The sequence below is a fragment of the Arachis ipaensis genome, chromosome B05 (assembly GCF_000816755.2).
Source record: "Arachis ipaensis cultivar K30076 chromosome B05, Araip1.1, whole genome shotgun sequence".
NCBI classification, from domain to species: Eukaryota; Viridiplantae; Streptophyta; class Magnoliopsida; order Fabales; family Fabaceae; genus Arachis; species Arachis ipaensis.
Window position 1 is genome coordinate 106,452,324 of NC_029789.2, and position 21,056 is coordinate 106,473,379.

Below are 21,056 nucleotides of genomic sequence, written 5' to 3' on the forward strand. Positions count from 1 at the left end.
AAAAAAAAAAAAAAAAAAAAAAAACATCAAATTGCAAAGCAAAATAATGTCACTGGAAAAAGAATTAACAATTGAATTCAAAATTCCAAGACCTCTGTCTCAAGCAGTTGTTCTGAAAGAGATGATAAGGCAAAAAGCGTAGCTTCTCTTAACTGCCAAAAGAAAATTTGTTGTGACATGGTTAGGATTTAGAAATTATAATCAAAAGTGAGAAGTAACAACCTGAATATCATTAACAAATAAGCCAAATCAGTATGCCATATCATAAACATTGCAAATGGCTCAGCCTTTTCAATAACCACGAGCATGCATAAAATGGCTAAGAATAACAGAATAGATCTTTCAAGCTTTCAACGAGATGAATAGAACTCAAAGCAAGGAAAGAGTTGCAGACTGAAAATCAAAGAATAAAAAAAGAATTCAGAGCTAGCAATATTCTAAAGTAACAAACGTCAGAAGACAAATCAAATTTCACAAATTATATTCTCTATCAAACATAATAGATTATTCAAAGACCCAGGAAAACCAAATTTTTATCTATACCCCTCACCAGCTTGCAATGCCAGACATTTTTCTTGTTTGAGACTCGGAATATTCTAAATACTGTAGGTTATTCAAATTTCACAACTATATTCTCTCTCAGACATGCTAGAGATTATTCAAAGAACAAAGGAAACCAAAATTTTATCTATACCCTCCACCAGCTTGCAGTCCCAGACATTTTTCTTGTTTGCGACTCAGTGAACCACCGTTTTGCAGCATCTTCGATGGCCAGATATCCTTCAGCACCAAAAGAACTTATTATCTCATCCAATAAAAGCACACCTGAAAGAACCAACATTCAAATAAATCTCCTGAAACAAGGAAGATAAATGATTTCCTAAAAGGGGCATTTTCAAGCAGACCTAAAAGATTTCCCAACTCCATGGACTCTCTATCACTAAGATCTCTAAAAAAGTGAAAATTCCAAGAATAGGAAGACCCTGTATTGAATAGAAATCCCTAATAGGAACGTTATGTAAAATGGAAAAGACAAGTTAAAAGGAGCATCACCTAGCCAATGATCTTCCCCTAAAAGAAAGCGAGATCCATCCCCTATTTTTGAGGAAAGCAAAAGTATGAAAGTAACATAACCACTAGAAATAAATTTCCAAGGGCTAGAGCGAGCAGCATGTGAAGCAAGATTTGAATCCCATCAATTTCTGTTCAAGCCATACTTGTTTCTAATAACTTTATGCCAAAGAGAATGTGGTTCTACAGGAAAAAATCATTACCATTTTGTTGCCAAGCTAATTTTTTCTTTTTAATACAATATTATCAAAAACCCAGTCCTCCTTGTTTATTTGGTAGACAGAAAATCTCCCAACTCACCAGATGATCCAATGTGAAATCCATAGCACCAGATCAAAAGAAGTTCCTCATTATTTTCTCAATGGTTTTAGGCACTTCCTTCGGTATACAAAACAAAGATAGGAAATAAAGAGAGATACTTGATAAGCAGAACCGAATAGAAGTGATCCTTCCTCCTAGTAAGAAATATGCTCCTTTTCCAAACTTGATACTTAGAAATCTTCTTCACAATAGGATCCCAGAAAGAGGTTCAAGTAAGACTCCCACCTAAAGGAACACCCAAATAAACAAGAGGCCATTTTAGAATTTGACATCCAGCCAAAGATGCTATGTCAAAGAGATAAGTTGGGTCAATATTAATCCCCACTAAGCCATTTTTAACCATATCGATTGTTAAACCAGAGGATAGCTGGAAAACATTAAAGATGGAGAGCGCATTAGAGAAGCTCTCCTTATCATTTTTCCAAGAAAACAATGGTATCATCCGCAAACTGAAAATGAGAAATTGCACTCCCTATGGATCCTACTCTTAACAAGCCCCCTCCTCCCTGCTCTAATGATCAACTAATTATATACATCAACCACTAAACTGAATACAACAACAACAACAAAGCCTTGTCCCACTAGGTAGGGTCGGTTACATGGATTTAAAGACGTCATTGAACTTTATCATGTATCATGTCTACAGAAAGACCGTTTACACGTAGATCTTGTTTGACTACCTCATGGATGGTCTTCCTAGGTTTTCTTCTGCCTTTCACCCCTTGTCCATCTTCCATCTCATCCATCCTCTTGACTGGGTGCTCTGTCGGTCTTCTTCTCACGTTCAAACCACTTGAGACACGATTCTACCATTTTTTCTACAATAGGTGCTACTCTAACTCTCTCTTATCTCTTCGTTCCTTATTCTAACCAATCACGTAGAACCACTCATCCATCTCAACATCTTCATCTCTATCACACTTAACTTATATTCGTGCTCTTCTTTGACCGCCTAACACTCTATATCATAAAGCATAGCCGGTCTATCGTAGGGCGATAGAATTTACCTTTAAATTTTAGAGGTATTTTTTTGTCACATAAAACCAGACGCACTCTGCCATTTTGACCAACCTGCTTGGATCCTTGTTCAATCTCTCCATTATCCTATATGATGCACCCAAGATACTTTTAACTTTCCGTACGATGTTTTCTCCAATCTTCACCTCTATATTAGAGTTTTCCCTTCAGCGGCCGAACTTACATTCCGTATATTTTGTCTTACTACAACTCATGTGCAGACCATACACTTCTAGAGCTTCTCTGACTCTCCCATAAAAACAATATCGACAAAAAACATGCATCATGGCACAAGCTCTTGGATATGCTCTATGCGTACTATTAAGACTAATGTGAAAAGATATAGACTTAAAGATGATCCCTGGTGTAATCCTATACCAATAGAAAATTCTTCTATCACACCACCTTGAGTCTTCACACTAGTTGTAGCCCCATCATACATGTCTTTAATTGCACGAATATGTGATCCTTGCTCTCTTCCTTTCCAAAACCTTCCATAAGACCTCCCTTAGCACCCTATCGTACGCTTTTTCCAAATCAATAAATATCATATGTAGATCCCTTTTATTACTGATACCTCTACATCATCCTTCTTAACAGGTATGTAGCTTCAGGGGTGGATCTGCCTGGCATTAAGTCAAATTGGTTCTCTGTTAATTGTGTTTCTTAGCTCAGCCTCCGTTCTATCACCTTTCCTCATAACTTCATGGTATGACTCATGAGTTTGATCTTTCTATAATTTTCGCAACTCTGTATATCTTCCTTACTCTTGTAGATAGATACTAATGTGCTCTTTCTCCACTCATCTGATATCTTTTTTTACCTTAAAATCTCATTAAAAAGCTTGGTTAACTAACTGATACCTTTCTCTCCTAGCCCCTTCCAAACTTCAATCGAAATATTATCGGGTCTTACTACCTGCCATTTTTCATTTGCGTTAGAGCCTCTTTTGCCTCGAATTCTCGAATCCTTTAATAATAGTCGAAGTTTTAATCTTCTTCCCTCGTGTATAACCGACCAATGCTCGAAAGAGTCTTCTGTCCTTTATTAAATAACTTGTAGAAGTAGTTCTTCTACCTTTCACTAATCTTTTCATCTTGAGCCAAAACCTCTCCGTCTTTATCCTTTATGCACTTAACTTGATCCAAATCTCTCGTTCTTCTTTCACGACTCTTTGCGATTCTATATATACATTTTTCTCCTTCCTTCGTGCCTAAATACTAGTAGAGACTCTCATATGCTCTAGTTCTTACTTCACTTACAGCCACTTGTCTCTTTCTTAGCCGCCTTATATATTTTTCAATTATCTGCATTACGGCACAAAGACCATTCTTTAAAGCACTGCTTTTTGCATTTATCTTTTCCTTTATACACGCATTCCACCACCAGGACTTCTTGTCTCTTGGTCATATCCCTCTAACTTCACCAAAATTTTCTTTTACTATTCTTCTAATAACTTCTACCATCTCCCTCCACATCTTCTCTGCGTTTCCATTCCCTTCCCACTTTGCCTCTTCTTCTACCCATCTTAGAAAGCTTCTTTGTTTCTCACATTTCATCCACCACCACCTCGTCCTTGAGTTCTTCGTATTGTCTTTTCCTCAACTTTTGCTCAACGCGAAAATCCATGACGAGCATCCTATGTTGTGTTAAACTCTCTCCCATAATAATTTTACAATTAATGCAAAATTTTCGGTCGACTCTCCTCAACAAGAAGTCGATTTGAGAGCTTGTCATGCTATTCCTATAGGTTATACGATATTCGTCTCTCTTTTTAAAACATGTATTTGCGATGAGAAGGTCAAAGGTTGAGGAAAAGTCCAACATAGTCTTACCCTCGATATTGGCCACCCCGAAACCATGGCTTCCGCGAATACTTCCATACCCAATTACTTCTCTTCCAACAACATGGCCATTTAAATCTCCTCCTAAGAAAATCTCTAGATCCTCCCAAAACATCATCTTGTGTTGCTTGTCCAAATCCACGTGCAGTGCCTAATCGCTAATCACATGAAAAGTACATCCTTCCACCACAAATTTGATAGAGATTATCCAATTACACACCCTCTTAATATCCACTACGTCCTTCTTCCACTGCTTATCCGCGATAATACCTACCTGATTCCTATTCTTCACCGTTCCTGTATACCAAATTTTGAACTCGAAGAACTCTCTTGTCTTCGGGCTGACCCATTTTGTTTCTTGTAGGCACAGGATGTTTATCTTTTTCCTTGTCATGGTATCCACTACCTCCATGGATTTTCCTGTTAGAGTATCTATATTCCATGTCCCAAATCTCAACCTTCTCTCGCTCCGACCTTTACCTTAATCTTTTTCTTTGTAAACTAACTTATTTACCCTCATCCGTTCACGAAAACACAGGAACCCTTACTCATTTAACACTACACCAGGACACCGATGCAGCGAGTTTTTCTCATTTGACACTGTACGCGATACGCGAGCCATACAGCACGTTGCTTCTGGGCAACAACCTAACTTTAGCGTAATAATATTTTTGATCCATATCATGAAGATTTGACTAAGTTTTTATGTTGGCTGTCGAAGGCCTAACACAACCCTCCTCCTCCTTTATCCAAACTTGGAACCGGCTATATACCGCAGGTGTAGCATAGGTAAAGTTAACCGCTAAATTGAATAAGAAGGAAAATAGATAGTCACCTTGCCTCAAACTCCTCTCACCATCGAACCATGACTTTGGCTCATCATTAACCATGACTGAGCTGAGAAGGTACTTGTAGCAAGGTAGGCTAAAATCCAGTTTCTCCATTTAAAACCAAATCCTTTTCCCTTAACACCTTATCCAGAAACCCCATTTGACCCTATCATAAGCTTCTCAAAATCTAATTTAAACACTAAACACTCTCGCTCACTTTTTCATACCAGAGACCACCTCGTTAGCAATCAAAGCTACATCCAAAATCTACCTGCTACAAAAGCACGTTGACTTTTCGAAATGGTTGTCCCACAAACTTCACACGAGGATTGAAAGGACCTTTGTGATGATCTTATACAAACCAGTGACTAGCGTTATAGTTCTAGAATCTTTGACTCTAATTGACTTGTCTATCTTAGGAATCAGAGTGATGAAAGTAGAAGTAATGTTAACACCAATCTTTCCATTCCTATGAAGTTCATCAAACACCTTGAGAAGATCTTTAAAGATACCCCAGCCGCCGTAAAAAAATGTTGCAGTTAAACCATCTGAACCAAGTGGCTTGTCTTTGTCCATACACCAAATAACTAGCTAATTTCATCTTCCTCTATTGAACAGAGAGAAGGGAAAAATGGAATCTATTATTGAACTTCTCAATTGAAGGTTTACATACATGCACTATAATGAAGTTGATCAAGCCTGTGACTAATTGAGCACTAATTCTAACTAACTGGTACAGCTAATTTAATTTCTAAATAACTTTAACTTATGCTACTAATCAATACATCTAATATCCCCTCTCAAGTTGGAGCATACATGTTGTATGTTCCTAACTTGGCCATGAGAAACTGAAACTAAGGTGCAAAGAGTGCTTTGGTGAGAATATCTGCAAGTTGATGCTTGCTTGGAATGTGCACCAGCTTGATAATTCCAGAAGCGACTTTCTCTCGAGTAAAGTGGCAGCCGATTTCAATATGTTTGGACCTTTCATATAACAGATTGGTAGACATCTGAATAGCCGATATGTTGTCGCAAAAAACCATGGTTGAATGGACCTCATCGTGCATGAATTTTAGCAAAGCAACAAGCGAAAGGACCTCACAAGCAGCATTTGCCAACGGCCGATATTCAACCTCGATCGAGCTTCTGGAAACTACATCTTGTTTCTTACTCTTCCACGATATCAGAGAATCACCCAAAAAAGTGCAATACCCAGTGGTGGATCGCCTCGTATCTAAACAGCCCCCCCAGTCCGCATCAGTGTACATTGCGAGATTGAATTTGGACTTAGAGGAGAAAAGGAGCCCTTGTCCCGGTGCAGCTTTCAAGTAACGTGGACCTGATGAGTGGCATTCAATGGGGAAGGGGCGCGGATCGGACATAAACCGGGCCAATTTCACTACTGCGAAGGTAATGTCTGGCCTGGAAATTGTTAAATACATGAGGCGGCCAATCAGTCTTCTATAGTTGGACGGGTCAGGTACGAGAACGCCTTTACCAGCTCGAAGTTTCAGATTTGCATCCATAGGCGTGGTGGCAGGCTTATATCCTCAGTAACCTGTCTCTTCCAATAACGACAACACATACTTTCTTTGAGTAAGCACGATGCTAGCTTTAGAGTGTGCAAGTTCCAAACCCAGAAAAAACTTGAGGTCACCCAAGATTTTGAGCTTGAAAATTGATTGGTGTTTCAGCTTAACGTTGTCAACCATCTCTTGCTTGGGGGCAGCAATGATGATATCATCCACATAAACAATGAGGAAAGTAGTCGCATCGCCTTCTCCCAAAGCAAATAGAGTGTAATCCTGTTTGCATTGTGGGAACCCGTGGCTGAGGAGAGTGTTGCAGAATTTGGTAAACCATTGCCGTGAAGCTTGCCTTAGACCATACAAGGACCTTGTGAGCTTGCAAACTAATCCCCCTTTCCGTTGAGGATGGCCCAAGGGTAACTCCGTGTAAACTTCTTCATCTAATTCGCCGTTGAGAAACACATTGTTGATATCTAATTGGAGAAGACTCCAATTCTTGACAGTAGCAATGGTGAGGAGAGTCCTTACTGTGGTGATTTTTGCGACCGGGCTAAAGGTATCCCGAAAGTCAATCCCGGCTTGTTGAGTGTAGCCTTTGGCGACGAGGCGTGCCTCATAGCGCTCCAGTGTACCATCAGCCTTTAATTTGGCTTTGTACACCCACCGGCACCCGATTGCACGTTTGGCTTTGGGTAATTCGACCAAGACCCAAGTGTTATTGGCTTCGAGGGCGTCTAGCTCTTCTTGCATGGCCTGCCGCCACTCTTTGAACTTGACAGCTTGGTGATAGAACTGAGGTTCAGGAATGATGTCCAACTGAGCAATGGAGTTGTGATATTTAGAGCTGAGCTTGTGAGTACTCAGATGGTTAGTGAGAGGATATCGTGTTGAGGTATGGTACACATAGTCATTTAGATATGATGGTGGCTGAGTGTGTCGGGTAGATTGGCGTAATGGTGGTGGCTGAGGCCGAGTGTTGGGGACAATGGAAGAAAAGCTTGGAGAATGGGGTGCGGATGTGGAATTGGTGTGAGGCGAAGGTGGTAAATGTGATGGAATAGGATCTAGAATAGGCTTAGGTAGTGCAAAGTCATGAAACTGTGTTGGATTGAAGATGAGGGGATTGACTAAAGGGCATGATGTTTTCATGAAATACAATGTCTCTAGATATGAAGAACTGTTTGGTGCGCAGAATGTAAAGTTTATATCCTTTATAGCCAATAGGTCAGCTCTTGGGCAAAATTTAGTCCTAGAATTGGGAGTAGTTGCTGCATAGGTAAGTCATCCAAAACTTCTCAAGGAATCATAGTTGGGTGTCTTGCCAAAAAGGAGTTCAAATGGTGACTTGAAATGTAGAAGTTTGCTGGGAGTTCGGTTGATAATGAAGGCAGCAGTGATGATGCATTCACCCCAAAAGGAAATGGGCACTTTGGATTGGAAAAGTAATGCTCTTGCAACATTCAAAAGGTGTTGATGCTTGCGTTCCACAACGGCTTTCTGTTGCGGACGATAAGGACATGAGAGTTGCGAGATGCATCATCAACAATTGTCAAGAAGAAACGTTTTCCATTATAAGTTGGGATATGGTAAGGTCCCCAAACATCGCAATGTATAAGGTCAAAAGCATTGGAGGACATGTTATTATGTGATTCAAAAGGAAGTCTTTTGAATTTCGCTAAGAGACAAACTTCACAAGTGTGATGGGCTGACTTATTTGGTGATTGCAAGATGTTATCTAAATGTTGTAAAACACTAGAAGGAGCATGTCCTAAACGTGCATGCCATAATTGGGATTTGCACAAATTTATTTGATTAAAACTAGTATGAAAGGCCGGATTAGACTGAGTAGAACATAAGGATCTGAGGAACCATATGATGATGACTTGGTTGGGGTGTCGGCTTTCAGGATATAAAGTCCCTGCTGCAGGCTACCCTTCCCAATCTTCTTCGAACACTTGTTGTCCTGAATAACAGAGTGTATCCAATAGTCACAGTGAGTGAAGAATTGGAAAGTAAGGCGGACACTGATAGTAAATTGACTCCAATTCAGGCACATAAAGCACATTGTGGAGTGTAATATTGTTATTGATGAAAACTGACCCTATGAAATTCGCAGAAAAAATGTCACCATTTGGTAAAGAAACTGAAAAATTCTTAGAGGTATGAATGGACTCAAAAAGTGATAAATCACAAGCAATATGTATAGTGGCTCCACTATCCAAGATCCAAGCATTATTGGGTAAATTTGACCTTAACATGGATGTGTTGAGAACAATACCTACTGGGGTTGCGACGCCTGTGGATTCAGGAGTTGGAATTTCCTGAATTTGGTGATGGTTGAGTAAGGACAAGAGTTGTTGAACTAGAGCAGAAGTCAGGTTGGGAGTGGCAGGTGTTGACGGTTCCAAATTGACAGACACATTGTGCACGGATGGCCTCGTGCCTCTCCCTTTGCCAAAATTTGGTGGGAACTCGTGGAGCTTATAGCACTTATCGATTGTGTGCCCAAGAAGGCCACAATGAGAGCAGAGAGGACGATCTTTCTTGAGTGTGCCTCGGCCACGACCTTGAGGCTGAGTGGCATGAGGATTGCGGGCGAGGAAAGCGACCTGAGGTTGTGGCAGTGAATTCAAGGAAGCTCCTAATGCTCGATGTTTCTCTTCTTGAGTCACCAAAGATAGCAACTTGTTAATCGCAGGCAGAGGTTCCATGAGTAGGATTTGGCCCCGAATTTGAGAGTAAGACTCGTCTAGTCCCATCAAGAAGCAATGGACGTATTCTGCTTGAAGAAATTCTTGCATAGCTTGAGCATCACCACAGTTGCATTGTACGGGTCTGTAGGAGTTCAATTCCTCCCAAAGAACTTTGATCTTGGTAAAGTATTGTGAGATGGTCATCGTGCCTTAGCGGAGATTCATCAAATCACATTTTAACTCGAAAACACGAGGGACATTGCCATGCTGAAATCGGTCTTTCAAATCATTCCAAAGTTCAGCAGCCGAATTTGTATACACCAGTGAAGTGGCTATCTCTTTTGAAACAGAGTTCAGAATCCAAGTGCTCACTACATCATTGACACACTGCCAGTTTTCAAATTTCTCTGGTTTAGTGGTAGGATCAGGTTGAGGAACAGAACCTGTGATAAAACCAAGCTTTCTCTTGCCATTGAGGGCTTTTCATATAACGCGGCTCCAGGAATGGTAGTTGTCCTCACTGAGTTGTTGAGTGACTAAGATCAAACCTGGTTGATCAGCCGAAAAGAGATTGTATGGATCGATCGTCATGGATGAAGCTGAAGAAGCAGTCGAAGACAGTGAAACGGAAGGATCCATGAACACGCACGATGAATGTCTTCTCTTCGAGGCTCGTTGATCAGAAATTGCTGTTTCGATTCAAGAACAGGGATGAAACAAGCAAGATCTCATCAATCTCTATCGTGTGAGCCAAGAAGAGAGGAAGAAAGAAAGAGATCGAGGAAAGAAGATGCAGAAATGGCAGAGAGGAGAGGGAGAGGAAGAGAGAGAGAGAGTGGACGGTTACGGAAGCTTCAAGAAGGCTTTGCTTCTGATACCATATTGAACAGAGAGAAGGGAAAAATGGAATCTGTTATTGAACTTCTCAATTGAAGGTTTATATACATGCACTATAATGAAGTTGATCAAGCCTGTGACTAATTGAGCCCTAATTCTAACTAACTGGTACAGCTAATTTAATTTCTAACTAACTTTAACTTATGCTACTAATCAATACATCTAATATCCTCAAAAGGTCTTCCTAGGAGAGTTGTCTTTCCTTGATGGATGTGGGATAGATCTAAACCGTCAAAAAAAGGTCCAGAAGACAACACTGCACGTGGAGGCCCGTGATGAAATTTGGGGAGACGTGGCTCGGGCAACCGGACCGACGGCCAATGCATCTCACCCTCCAGAGGTCAGCCTATGGTTGCTCTGTCCATAGTGGTAAGAGAGAAGTTCAGGTACTCCACTAAGAAGAGTGGCTCGGTGATTTTGAGAAAAAGGAGAGAATGTAAAGAAATTACTGTTCACTCAATTCTTTATTGGATAAAATGTGAATCAGATTCAGAATAATAGAAACAGTTAATAGAAATAATCCAGAAATGAGTTGACGAATAAGCTATTGAATACTCTCTAATCATATTGATAGGATCCTGGTATCCACATAGAAAATATGAAGGAGAACGACCTTGTATTTCTGAATGCAGAATCGTATTAAGAAATATCAGTGAATACAGGAGGAATTTAAAAACAGACAAAAAGAGGCTTGATTTTCTCCTAAGCCTTGTTAGAACAGGTACCAGGAAATGAAAGTAATTGTAATGTTGCTGTAGGATCAATGGTAACCCCAAACCCATGGGGGATAACACTAATTTGTGGAAGTGCAAGAGCTCCAACAATCGCCAAGTAATATGTTACAAATTATCAGCCACTCCTGGTCTCCTACGAATCATTGTTTCTGTTTATTTAGAGTCAATAACTCCTAACTAATTAATGGTCCTAACAAGTTCCAATTCCAAATTCTTGTATATCCCCCCTCCATCCTACTCCCTTGAAAATAATATCTCCTTACAAAATCACACAGGATTGCCACTCTCTATTCCCTCTCTGCCATCTCATCAGTTTGTTAGGCACATTAAGAGCTCGCACACCTTTCAATTTCCCTCATTTAATAACTATTGGGACTTGCATAAAATTCTCCCCACCCCGGTGTTCCTATGCATCAATCACTAAGTACGATGAACATAACTGATCAAACATATGGGGTCAATCATTGAAATATAAAACCAGATTCAAAGAACATAAAATAACAAAGTTTTAAGGAGTTCCTGACCAGAGATACGACAGCTGTAAGTAGCATCCTCTTCATCAGCAATGAACTGGTTGGCATCTGTTGTCCATGTATGAACCTAGAAAGTGATAGAACAAATCCTAAGTGTCATTATTTTTAATTTTTATTAGTCAAGATGCAAATCCAGAAAACTTGGAAAAGACAGGTTGAACCAATGGTGCCACTATACACCCATAATTTTTAATCTGTCAAGGAATTAAACCAAATATATGTCCTATCTCAAACCAACAATCCACAATTGCTCCAGCGTATTCTTATTATTTCATTCAATCAATATCAGTTGAGAGAAATTTATTGATAACTCGGTCAAGTTTTAGGAGGAAATATGAGGCTTGTTCGATAGCCTTGTAGCTAGAGGTAGAGAGATCGAAGGAGTCATTAAAAGAAACTCAAGTATAAATGGGCTAGACACATATGCTTTATAACAGACCACTATGGTGTCGCTGAATCCATATAGCTAACCCCATCTAGTGGGATAAAACTTTGTTGTTGTTGTAGTGCGCAAATATAGGTCCTGCTTTGTAGCAAAATGAACACTCTTCCTAATTGAGGAAACACTCCACCGGTGATTTAGTGGCAAGTAAGGATGCATATATCTTATCCTTCTTTAGAGACTAGAGTTCATAACCATAGGACCTCATGCACCGAGCGACCCATTTTTCATATACCAGAATGTTGTGGGTGCAAGATCTAGTGCTGAAGAAGAATATTGGCCCATGGCATTAACCTCCTGCGAGCTTATGTGGCTGAAACAACTTGCAGAAATCCAATTTGGGACAATCAAACCAATGACACTTACATGTGACAACCAGGGGGCTTTGCACATCACTTCTAATCCAATCTCACGGTAGTTAATTATGTATATCCTGTAATTATGTACAGAATCCCTTTTTCAAGCTATATAAACTTTGCTCCCCTGTGTACCTCAACACACAGAATTCTCATGTCTTTTCTCCCCTTCTCTAACACTCAACAGTTCATCAGTTCCAACATATAAAATATAAATCCAATACCCCTTGGTGCAACACACGATGAGCATGATAAAACTAACTACAAGATTCTCATCGATCTTTCCCTTTCATATATATGACACAAAAATGCATAAATATGCAAACCATAAGATGTATGCAGTTGCAACTTGCACATGTGGTAAAAAAAAGACAAAAATATTAGACTTCCATCCATCCTAATACAGTGAAATAGGTACTAAAAAGTCATTGGCATTGCATGGGATCAACCAGCAAGATAGCGGAAGAAAAGCATATGAACTAGGAGTAATGCAAAGACTCAAAATGTAATACCTGTTGTTCAGTCATCTGAAGAAAAGCAATAGTGTGGAAAACCAATTCTTTGGCATTCTCTAGAACCAGCTACAGAAAAGAAAAACACATTTAACAAAAACAAAACTAAATAAAACCCTTCACAATAGAGAAAATTATCAGAAAATAACATTTTATAATGTTGCAAACCAAACCTGGCTTAGTCTTGAATTACCCACAATGGTCAATAGAAGTTCAAACAGCTGTATAGAAGTTAAGAACCAAAAATATAGTTAAAAAGTTATGATGAGAAATCAAGGAAACAAAAGCATATAAAACTATGTAGACCTGACTGAACCAGTTCAAATAAACCAGTTGATTACTTGACATCCAAGCACTACAACATTTAATCCTTTCAAATTATTCAGCAAAACATTTACAAGAACTAAGGAAAGATAAAAATCAAAAACTATAGGCGGCCCTCTCTGCTAATAAGTTGATCAAACCACTACATTTAATAACAGGGAACAATATCATTGTCATTTCAGGAACTTCAATATCTTCTGCAGAATCTGTTGAGTAACTTTGATAATTAAATTTAGGGTGCGTTTGGATAGAATATTCTTAAATTTCATTGTATTTCAAATATAAAGGAATTTAAATTCTGTAATTAAACTCCCTTCAATTTTAAAATTTTTTGTTTGGTTGAAGTAATTATATTAGTTGTATTTTTAAAATGCTTTGTTTTGGAAAAGATAGTTAGATTATCTTCATTAATAAAATATATAGTTGATTTTATCATTTATCAGTTTAAGTGTTAATTAATGCATATAAATGCATTTTGAAGTGAGGTAGAGAGAGAAACTCCTCTTTTGGGGGAATTAAAATTCCTCATTTTTAATAGCCAAAACCCCTCGATAAAATCCCTTGAATTTTGAAATTCTCTTTAGAAAATATCCAAACACATTGTTTCGCCATTAAGAAATTCAAAAATGGTGCTGACCAATAGATATCTGAAATTTGGATTGATTAACCAAGGATATCTTTAATAGGGTTCTAGTTCCCCATTTACTCAATAATAAGAGACACACATAAAAATAAAGTAACTGGAAAGGAAATTGAAGAAACCACCTATAATAGGGGAAATCAATTAGTTAGTTGACTGACATGAAAAATATCTCCAATAGTGGAATGTCCATTCTGATATCATAAAATCATACAATAAACATAACAACTATCTGTTTTATTATCACCTGGATAACAAAAGAATCAAGGCTTTTCTCTGAGCCGTCAGAATCATATCTTCCGTCATATGAATCTTCTGCTCCTTCAATCGATGCCTGCTCATATACTCTCAAAGTGGAGATAAATGTATTCCACAACGGTCCCAGTACAACTACAAGACCAGCATGATGTAGAACAAATATTACAGGACCACCAATAAAAGGCTCGGCATACTAATAAGCAGAAGAACATACCCTCAAATTCGCTTTTGATGAGGCTCGAAAAATATTGGACAAACTGATTCAAGCATTTCACAACCTTGAACAAGGGAAATTCCTTATCACATTATTAATTACAAAACTAAAAAGAAAAATTACGAACAGGACTTTTGAAAGAACCAGACAAACCTCCATTCTGACACTCCAATCGTCTGGATTTTCAGGTTGGACTGGAATTTCTAGAATAGAAGAGAATTGTTGCATCCATGGTTTAATCATAGGAAGAATCAGAGAACTTGTTTCTGTCTGAGCAGAACATCTTGATATATTAATAATTAAAAGAAAAATACACTAATCCAACAATGCACAAGAATCATTCAGTCACTTAGCTGAAAGAAATACCTTATATACACCAGCCATTGTCCCCAACACGGAGGTGCAAGAATACACAATTGAAAGAGCCTTGCTTCTTATGTACATGTCATATATCTAAATGCAAAATCAGATATACAATATGCTCAGCGTACAGAAAAATGCTCATTTCCATTCTATATTATTTTATTTTGTCAAGAATTCATTGATCATGGGTAAGTATGAAAATGAATTATCAACAAGATTAGATTAGTAAAAATATTTCAACATTGGTTAAAGGAAATCGCACTAATAAAATAAAAATGAATTTTTTTACAGCTGACAAAGCTAATATGCAATAATGCAAGATACCAGTAGGCAGAAAGGACCATTATCTATAACCAGACCTGTCAATTTCATTCCAATATGCTCCCCTCTTTTCCTAGATTAGAAGTTACTGTTAATGTAGAGAAAATAGAAGAAAGAACTCATTGCATTTTCATTTCGTCCAAAGAGATGTATATATAAAGATATCTATCACTACTATCACAAATGCTAAACTACTATCAACCAACTACATTAATAAATGCTAAGCTACTAACAACCAACTACATGCTGACTTTCAACACTCCCCATCAAGCTTGAGTATATAGATCATATACACCAATATGTTTAGTCCTCTCATGAAAGACAGCATTAGAAGCAATATCTGCCATGACCAGATCCCTTATTCGAACAACTATGCACAACAAAATAATATCAATGAAATTTTGCAAGGCCACAAAAAGCTATTTTCTTTTGTGTGTGTTATGTGCAGGGAAAACTTAGAATAAATTTTCCTTGCAGTGGCTTATGGCTGACTCTTTATGTAATACTTTATTTGTCATCTTTGGTGAGTGTTTGATCTGCCCTACAAACTTATGTCAATTTCAACTTGATTAGGTTTACTAGTTGTAGGTGTAGGAAAGATTTAGTGGAATCCATGTCAGCAGTTGGAGTATTTGGTTGAAGGTTACCCACCCTCACTGAAAGATTTTCAAATAAGCAAGTTTTATGGGATAGGATTAGAAATTAGACCTCTATTTCGTGTAAAGCTCGTGATCTTTGATGGCATGAAAATTTTTCAAAGCATACTCAACAAGGAATTCCTTTTTTCCCTAAAGAAAATAGCAATGAGTTGGTAAACATCATGGAGGATAGTTCCATTTGATATCATATTGAATTGGTGGAAAAATAATAATAAATTAGAAGTGAAGGTGAAACAAGTATATGTGGCTTCAATCCTTAGGTTCAATTCTTGCTCTCTTGAGGATAGACATTGATCAACACTATACACCATGCAAAGAAAAAAAAAAAAGACATCCTCTATTATTTTGATGCCACATCCTCTATTATTTTCAGTTTGAAATTTCCATCGTACCCAGTATCATCTTAAGAGTATGGCACAAAACATTAGTCACATGTATCAATTTTGAAATGAACAATCCACCAAAGAGCAACTTAAGAAAATCACCTGGGGAGAGGAGACAACTGTCATCAAACTTGGGAACATGGCAGGTATTAGTGTTGGAACCATTTTATCATCCAAGTCCGCACAAAGAAGAGCCAAGCATCTCATAGCTCCATGCACTAAAGTAAAATTACGTGAGGAGATAAAAGCAAGTGTATTAACATAGTGATTCCACAAACATAGTAACACCAAAATCAACAACAAACCCCCCAAAATAACAAAAGAAAAAACAAACAGGTATCACAAATTTATTTACAGTACAAGAAAAAAGTGAAATTGAAAGAAAATCAACTAGTAAGCTGCATCATGCCATATTTCATTGGTATATGAACTGGGTGGCCAATGATCCAAGCATAGTAACAACATGCTAAGAAAACCAAAGGGCAAAACAAAAAAGTGATCTTTTAATCCAATGTTGTCTCTACAAGAAAATAGAGCCCGTTTCATCTGACGCAAAAGTTGTTCACACACATAAAATGCCACAATCACCAAGTTATACAAAAATGCATACCTCCATTTAAGTTGGTTTGATTGTTAATCAAATTTAACAGAACTGGTAACAAGTCTGGCCATGATTCTGGCCAGTCATACACTGCAATGGATGCCACAGCCATACCAATAGCTGTGCAGATTTTCCTATGACCGTCATCCAATGCTAACAGAAGTATTCTGCGTACAATTTCCTGATGATGAAACATGATGTAGCTAGCATGAGAAGCAAGCATAGTTGTAGAAAATTTCATTAAATGGCCTTCAACAGATGAATAAACCCTAAATCTTAATTCCAAAAAATCTTTAGAAAACAACAACCAAGTCTTTTCCACTAAGTGGAAACAATATCAGTACATACAACCATTTATAGTAAGCTTAATAATTTTGGAAATGAGAATATATTTACCTTCTCATCGTCAGGAACAACAGGAGGTTCAAAAGAGTCCTCACCCTCATACCAATGCTTTTTAACAAACTGCTTAAGAAGGACTGCAGCTAAGTATAGGAATGTTAAGTAATCAAATTTCATAAGATTGTTTTCCTTTCTTTTGAAACAGTTGACTATTTAACTGACATGAGGAAAGAATGTCCTGATTACTTAAATCATTGGAAAGATTCAAATTTTCAAAACAAGGAAAACGGCCACCAATGATGAAAAGTAGCATAATGAATGTTACTTTCAGCAGTTGATATAAAAACTTATCACAAAACAAGAAAAGATTCAGGAAAATATTTCAACTCCAAATGAAAATTGAAAATAAAAATTACGGGATAACTAGGAAGAAGGATATCTGACGCAATCCCACGGCAAATTCCTTATTTGCAGCAACTTTTGTTAATGCACTGCCAAATCCTACAAGGCCATTCAGATTGACAATTTCAATTAATGCAACACACACCATATTGAGACAACATAGCAATTTACCATTAAAATACAGCAATATCCAAGCTAGAAGTTGAAATATAAGAAGAACTGAACCAATTCTCATTGCCCTAAAACTAATGAGAAAATTATGTGCACTTAGCATGAAAGTTAGTATGACCACGGGCATTGCTCCTATCACTATCAGCCCATGAAGAACTTGAAAACATGCCAAAAGTTATATGAATTATAAGAAAAACATCACTAGCAGTTAAAAGAGAATAAATGACTTTGAGCAGAAAATAAACCATTCCTCATTTATAAAGCTCCCTCATTTTACATACAATATTGATCCATATTCTTCCAACCCAATTAAGAGATAACACAGTAATTCAATTTAATTAAAGAAGAAATATTATGATCAAGGTACAAACAGCACAGTGGACCACAGGTCCTCAATGTATAAAAGAGTATTCGCCCAAATTTATTATCCATTCCCACTTATTAAGACAGAAACCTTACTAATAATCTAATATCTATCCCCAGCATCATGTTCTTTTAATAGAAAAGAAATTTATTGAAAGATAAGACAATGTGCACAACAAGGTTAGACATCCTCACATAATAGAGTAAGCTAGAAAACTCTCGAATTACATTAGAAGAGACAGGACTTAAGAAACTGACTCTACCAGCCAGAACTCCTAGGTAGATTAGGATATCTAACTTACAGGTTAAATACCTAATATACCCTTGATGAGCTTGTTCAACAAGCCTCCTCTACAATACTATATAAGCTAACTGAAATTTAGTAACTCAAAGCAACAAATTCAGAAAATATCTTCTCTCCCTTTTCTCTCTATTCTCTCTTCTTTCCAGCTTCTGTTATGGTATCAAGGGCTTCCATTGCATAACTTCAACGGAAACTCTGATGCATTCCTACTCGGAGCAATCAGCTCTGCCACTTCCTATCTCTGAAGCGCCACCGAGAATGCTACCTACACTGTCCTTGAGGCAACACGACCGAAACTTCCTCCTCCGGTGCCATCAAGAACTCGCCACCATCAAGAGCAACAGGCTCTACAACCTTGTTTACCAAACAGCTGTGCATCCAACTCATTTTCTGTCGGTGGAAGATGCTCTCGCAACAAAAAGTCTCCGCCAAATACGAACTCTTACCTGAATCTTCTAGTCTACTTCCTTCTAAATTGAGGTGTAAAGTAAATAGATAGTTAGTGGTTAGTTTATGTATAGATGGTGGACAGTTAGTGGTTAAGATATTTTTAGCTGATCGTTAGTTGGTTAAGATATTCTGTAATAGTTTGCCATAAATAGCAGGTTTGCTAATAGATTCAGTTTTCTTGCCATTTACACCAATTCACTTCTTTCTCTTTCTCCATTAGTTGCAAGCTCTCTCCCTTTTCCTCTCACCTCATATCTCCTCTCTTCCACTCTTCACATGGTATCATCGCTAGGTTTGATTCATGACCAATTGCAATGGCGTCCCTTCCCCTCATCTCCTGCTTCTTCCTCTTCTCTTAAACTCACACAAAAGAGTCTGATGAGAACTACTTTATCCTACAGAATTTCAAATCTGGTTCGGGTAACAGTTCCAATCAGCGAATTCTAAAGAAGTTCTTAATCTACTCTATCCTAAGATTCATTGATCCAACCTTTCAAGATTTAGCTCATGATTCTTGATTCCTATCTCAATTGAGGTTTGTGCTCTATTCTGATCTTCAATGGATGTGCAGCAAACTGATTTTGGTAACATTGGTACTCAAAATGTGGATCTCAACACTCTCTCTCAATTGCTTCTTCAATTTCCTCATCTCCAAACTCAACGGAATCAAATCACAGTGCATCCCACTACTGAACCAAATAGTTCCTATTTTCTACATTTAGTCAAAAGTCCCGGTAATCCTCTGATATTGTTTTGTTTCAATTCTCATAATTATACCACCTGGCCTGATTCAATTTGGTTAGTCTTGAAGTCTAAAAACAATATTCCTTTCATTGATGGCTCCCTCCCCAAACCTGACATATCCGACCCACTGTTTAATGCCTGGGATCGCTGCAAAATATATGTTATGGATTAACTTGTCCCTTTCTTAAGACATCACAAAGGGTAATTTCAAGGAATGATGCATCAAATTTATGGAGTGATTTGAGGAGGTATTATACTATTATCAGGGAGATCTTTATCATGTTTCAGAATTGTATGAAAAGTTGTACAATGCAAGACAGGGTGACCTCAGTATAACATCCTATTTCACAAAGGTGAAGGGACTTTGGGAAGAAATTCATAATTTCAGACCAATTGCCTGTGAACTAGTTGCTCCAACATATGCAATTGTGGATTAGGATTGATGAGAACCTATAGAAATGAAGACTATACAACAAGATTCCTTCAAGGCCTCAATGATCAATTTGGTGACTAAAACCCCTCCCTGAAATTGATACAATATTTGCTATACTCACCCAGCAAGAACGCCAAATCAATCCCTTAACTGATAGACCCAAGATTTTATATGTCGCAACTCAAGGAACAAATAGCATTAGGGGCAGAAGCAGGGGAAGATGGGACATGGTAGGTAGAGGTAGAGGCCAAGTACGAGACCATAGCACCAAACATTGTTCCTGTTGTAGAAGAACGGGGCACATAGTAGACACATGTTACAAGAAACATGGCCTTCCTCCACGTGCAAAAGACAGAGACTAGGACTATCAACAATGTTCACTAACGAGAATGATGAATCCAACGACTCACCCAATGCTAGTGTTAAAGACAGTGAGAGTCTATATTGTAGCCTAACCAATGACTAAAGGAATGCACTGATGTCACTCCTACAACAGTCCACCCAACCAATCCAACAATCAATCAGATCTCCACTCCATCAAGCTCAAAAATCTAAAAACCACACAAGGTTCTCTCCTTGCTGTATCCCTCTCAATTAACAAGAAAAAGTTCTGGTGCCTGGGTAGTGAACACAAGTGAAATAGATCATGTTTGCTTCTCTCTCAAATTTTTTCACTCTTTCACTAATATAAATCTTATTGTTGTTAACATGCCTGATGATTCCAGTACTAGAGGCATTTTGCCAACCCCACTTGTACTCAACACTCAGATCACCATTAACTAACAGACCATGTACTGAGCACCAAAAGAAAGCAAGCATCGTCATCATCATAATAATAATAATAAACCAAAAACCCTAAACATAGTATTTCCAACCAAATACACCATAGCACTGCAAAAACTGTGAACAGCCACACAATCTTTGCTTCTTCTACATGTGTCCAAAAACTTTTGAACATAGTGAGTAGAAACTTTGGTAAATTCAAACAATAAACTCACGATCCTCTGAGTTAGTCACTCCTTCAGGTCTGCTTAATTATGAATATCCTCTGTCTTCTACCCCTAATAAAAGTTTATAGTCACTTCAGAATTGAGATATTGGCATGTTTAGTTGTAGACTTTATTTCCAGATTCTAACTCACTCCTTATACACAACCTCTTTCTACCTGGATAAACCCATCCAGAAGTTGGAAGCTCCCTCTAAAGTCAAATCCTTTACTTAGATACTTGGGGCTTAAAAGAATTAACGCTAATGATAACTTGCAGGTTCAATAACCACATAAAGCTATGTCCAATGACATGGGTG

The 21,056-nt window shown here is 38.0% G+C and overlaps 1 protein-coding gene across 1 annotated transcript in view; it reads right to left on the reverse strand.

Moving 5' to 3' along the window:
- Positions 1 to 21,056, reverse strand: part of LOC107643802 (importin-9) — a gene marked incomplete in the record, with an annotated part of 32,948 nt that overhangs the window by 11,435 nt on the left and 457 nt on the right. The window contains 13 exon segments of the mRNA XM_016347553.2: positions 93 to 152; positions 695 to 825; positions 11,461 to 11,536; positions 12,780 to 12,848; positions 12,953 to 13,000; positions 13,991 to 14,133; positions 14,216 to 14,279; positions 14,369 to 14,485; positions 14,582 to 14,668; positions 16,044 to 16,159; positions 16,552 to 16,723; positions 16,939 to 17,031; positions 17,324 to 17,385. Of these exon segments, the coding sequence (XP_016203039.1) occupies positions 93 to 152; positions 695 to 825; positions 11,461 to 11,536; positions 12,780 to 12,848; positions 12,953 to 13,000; positions 13,991 to 14,133; positions 14,216 to 14,279; positions 14,369 to 14,485; positions 14,582 to 14,668; positions 16,044 to 16,159; positions 16,552 to 16,723; positions 16,939 to 17,031; positions 17,324 to 17,385 (1,238 nt within the window).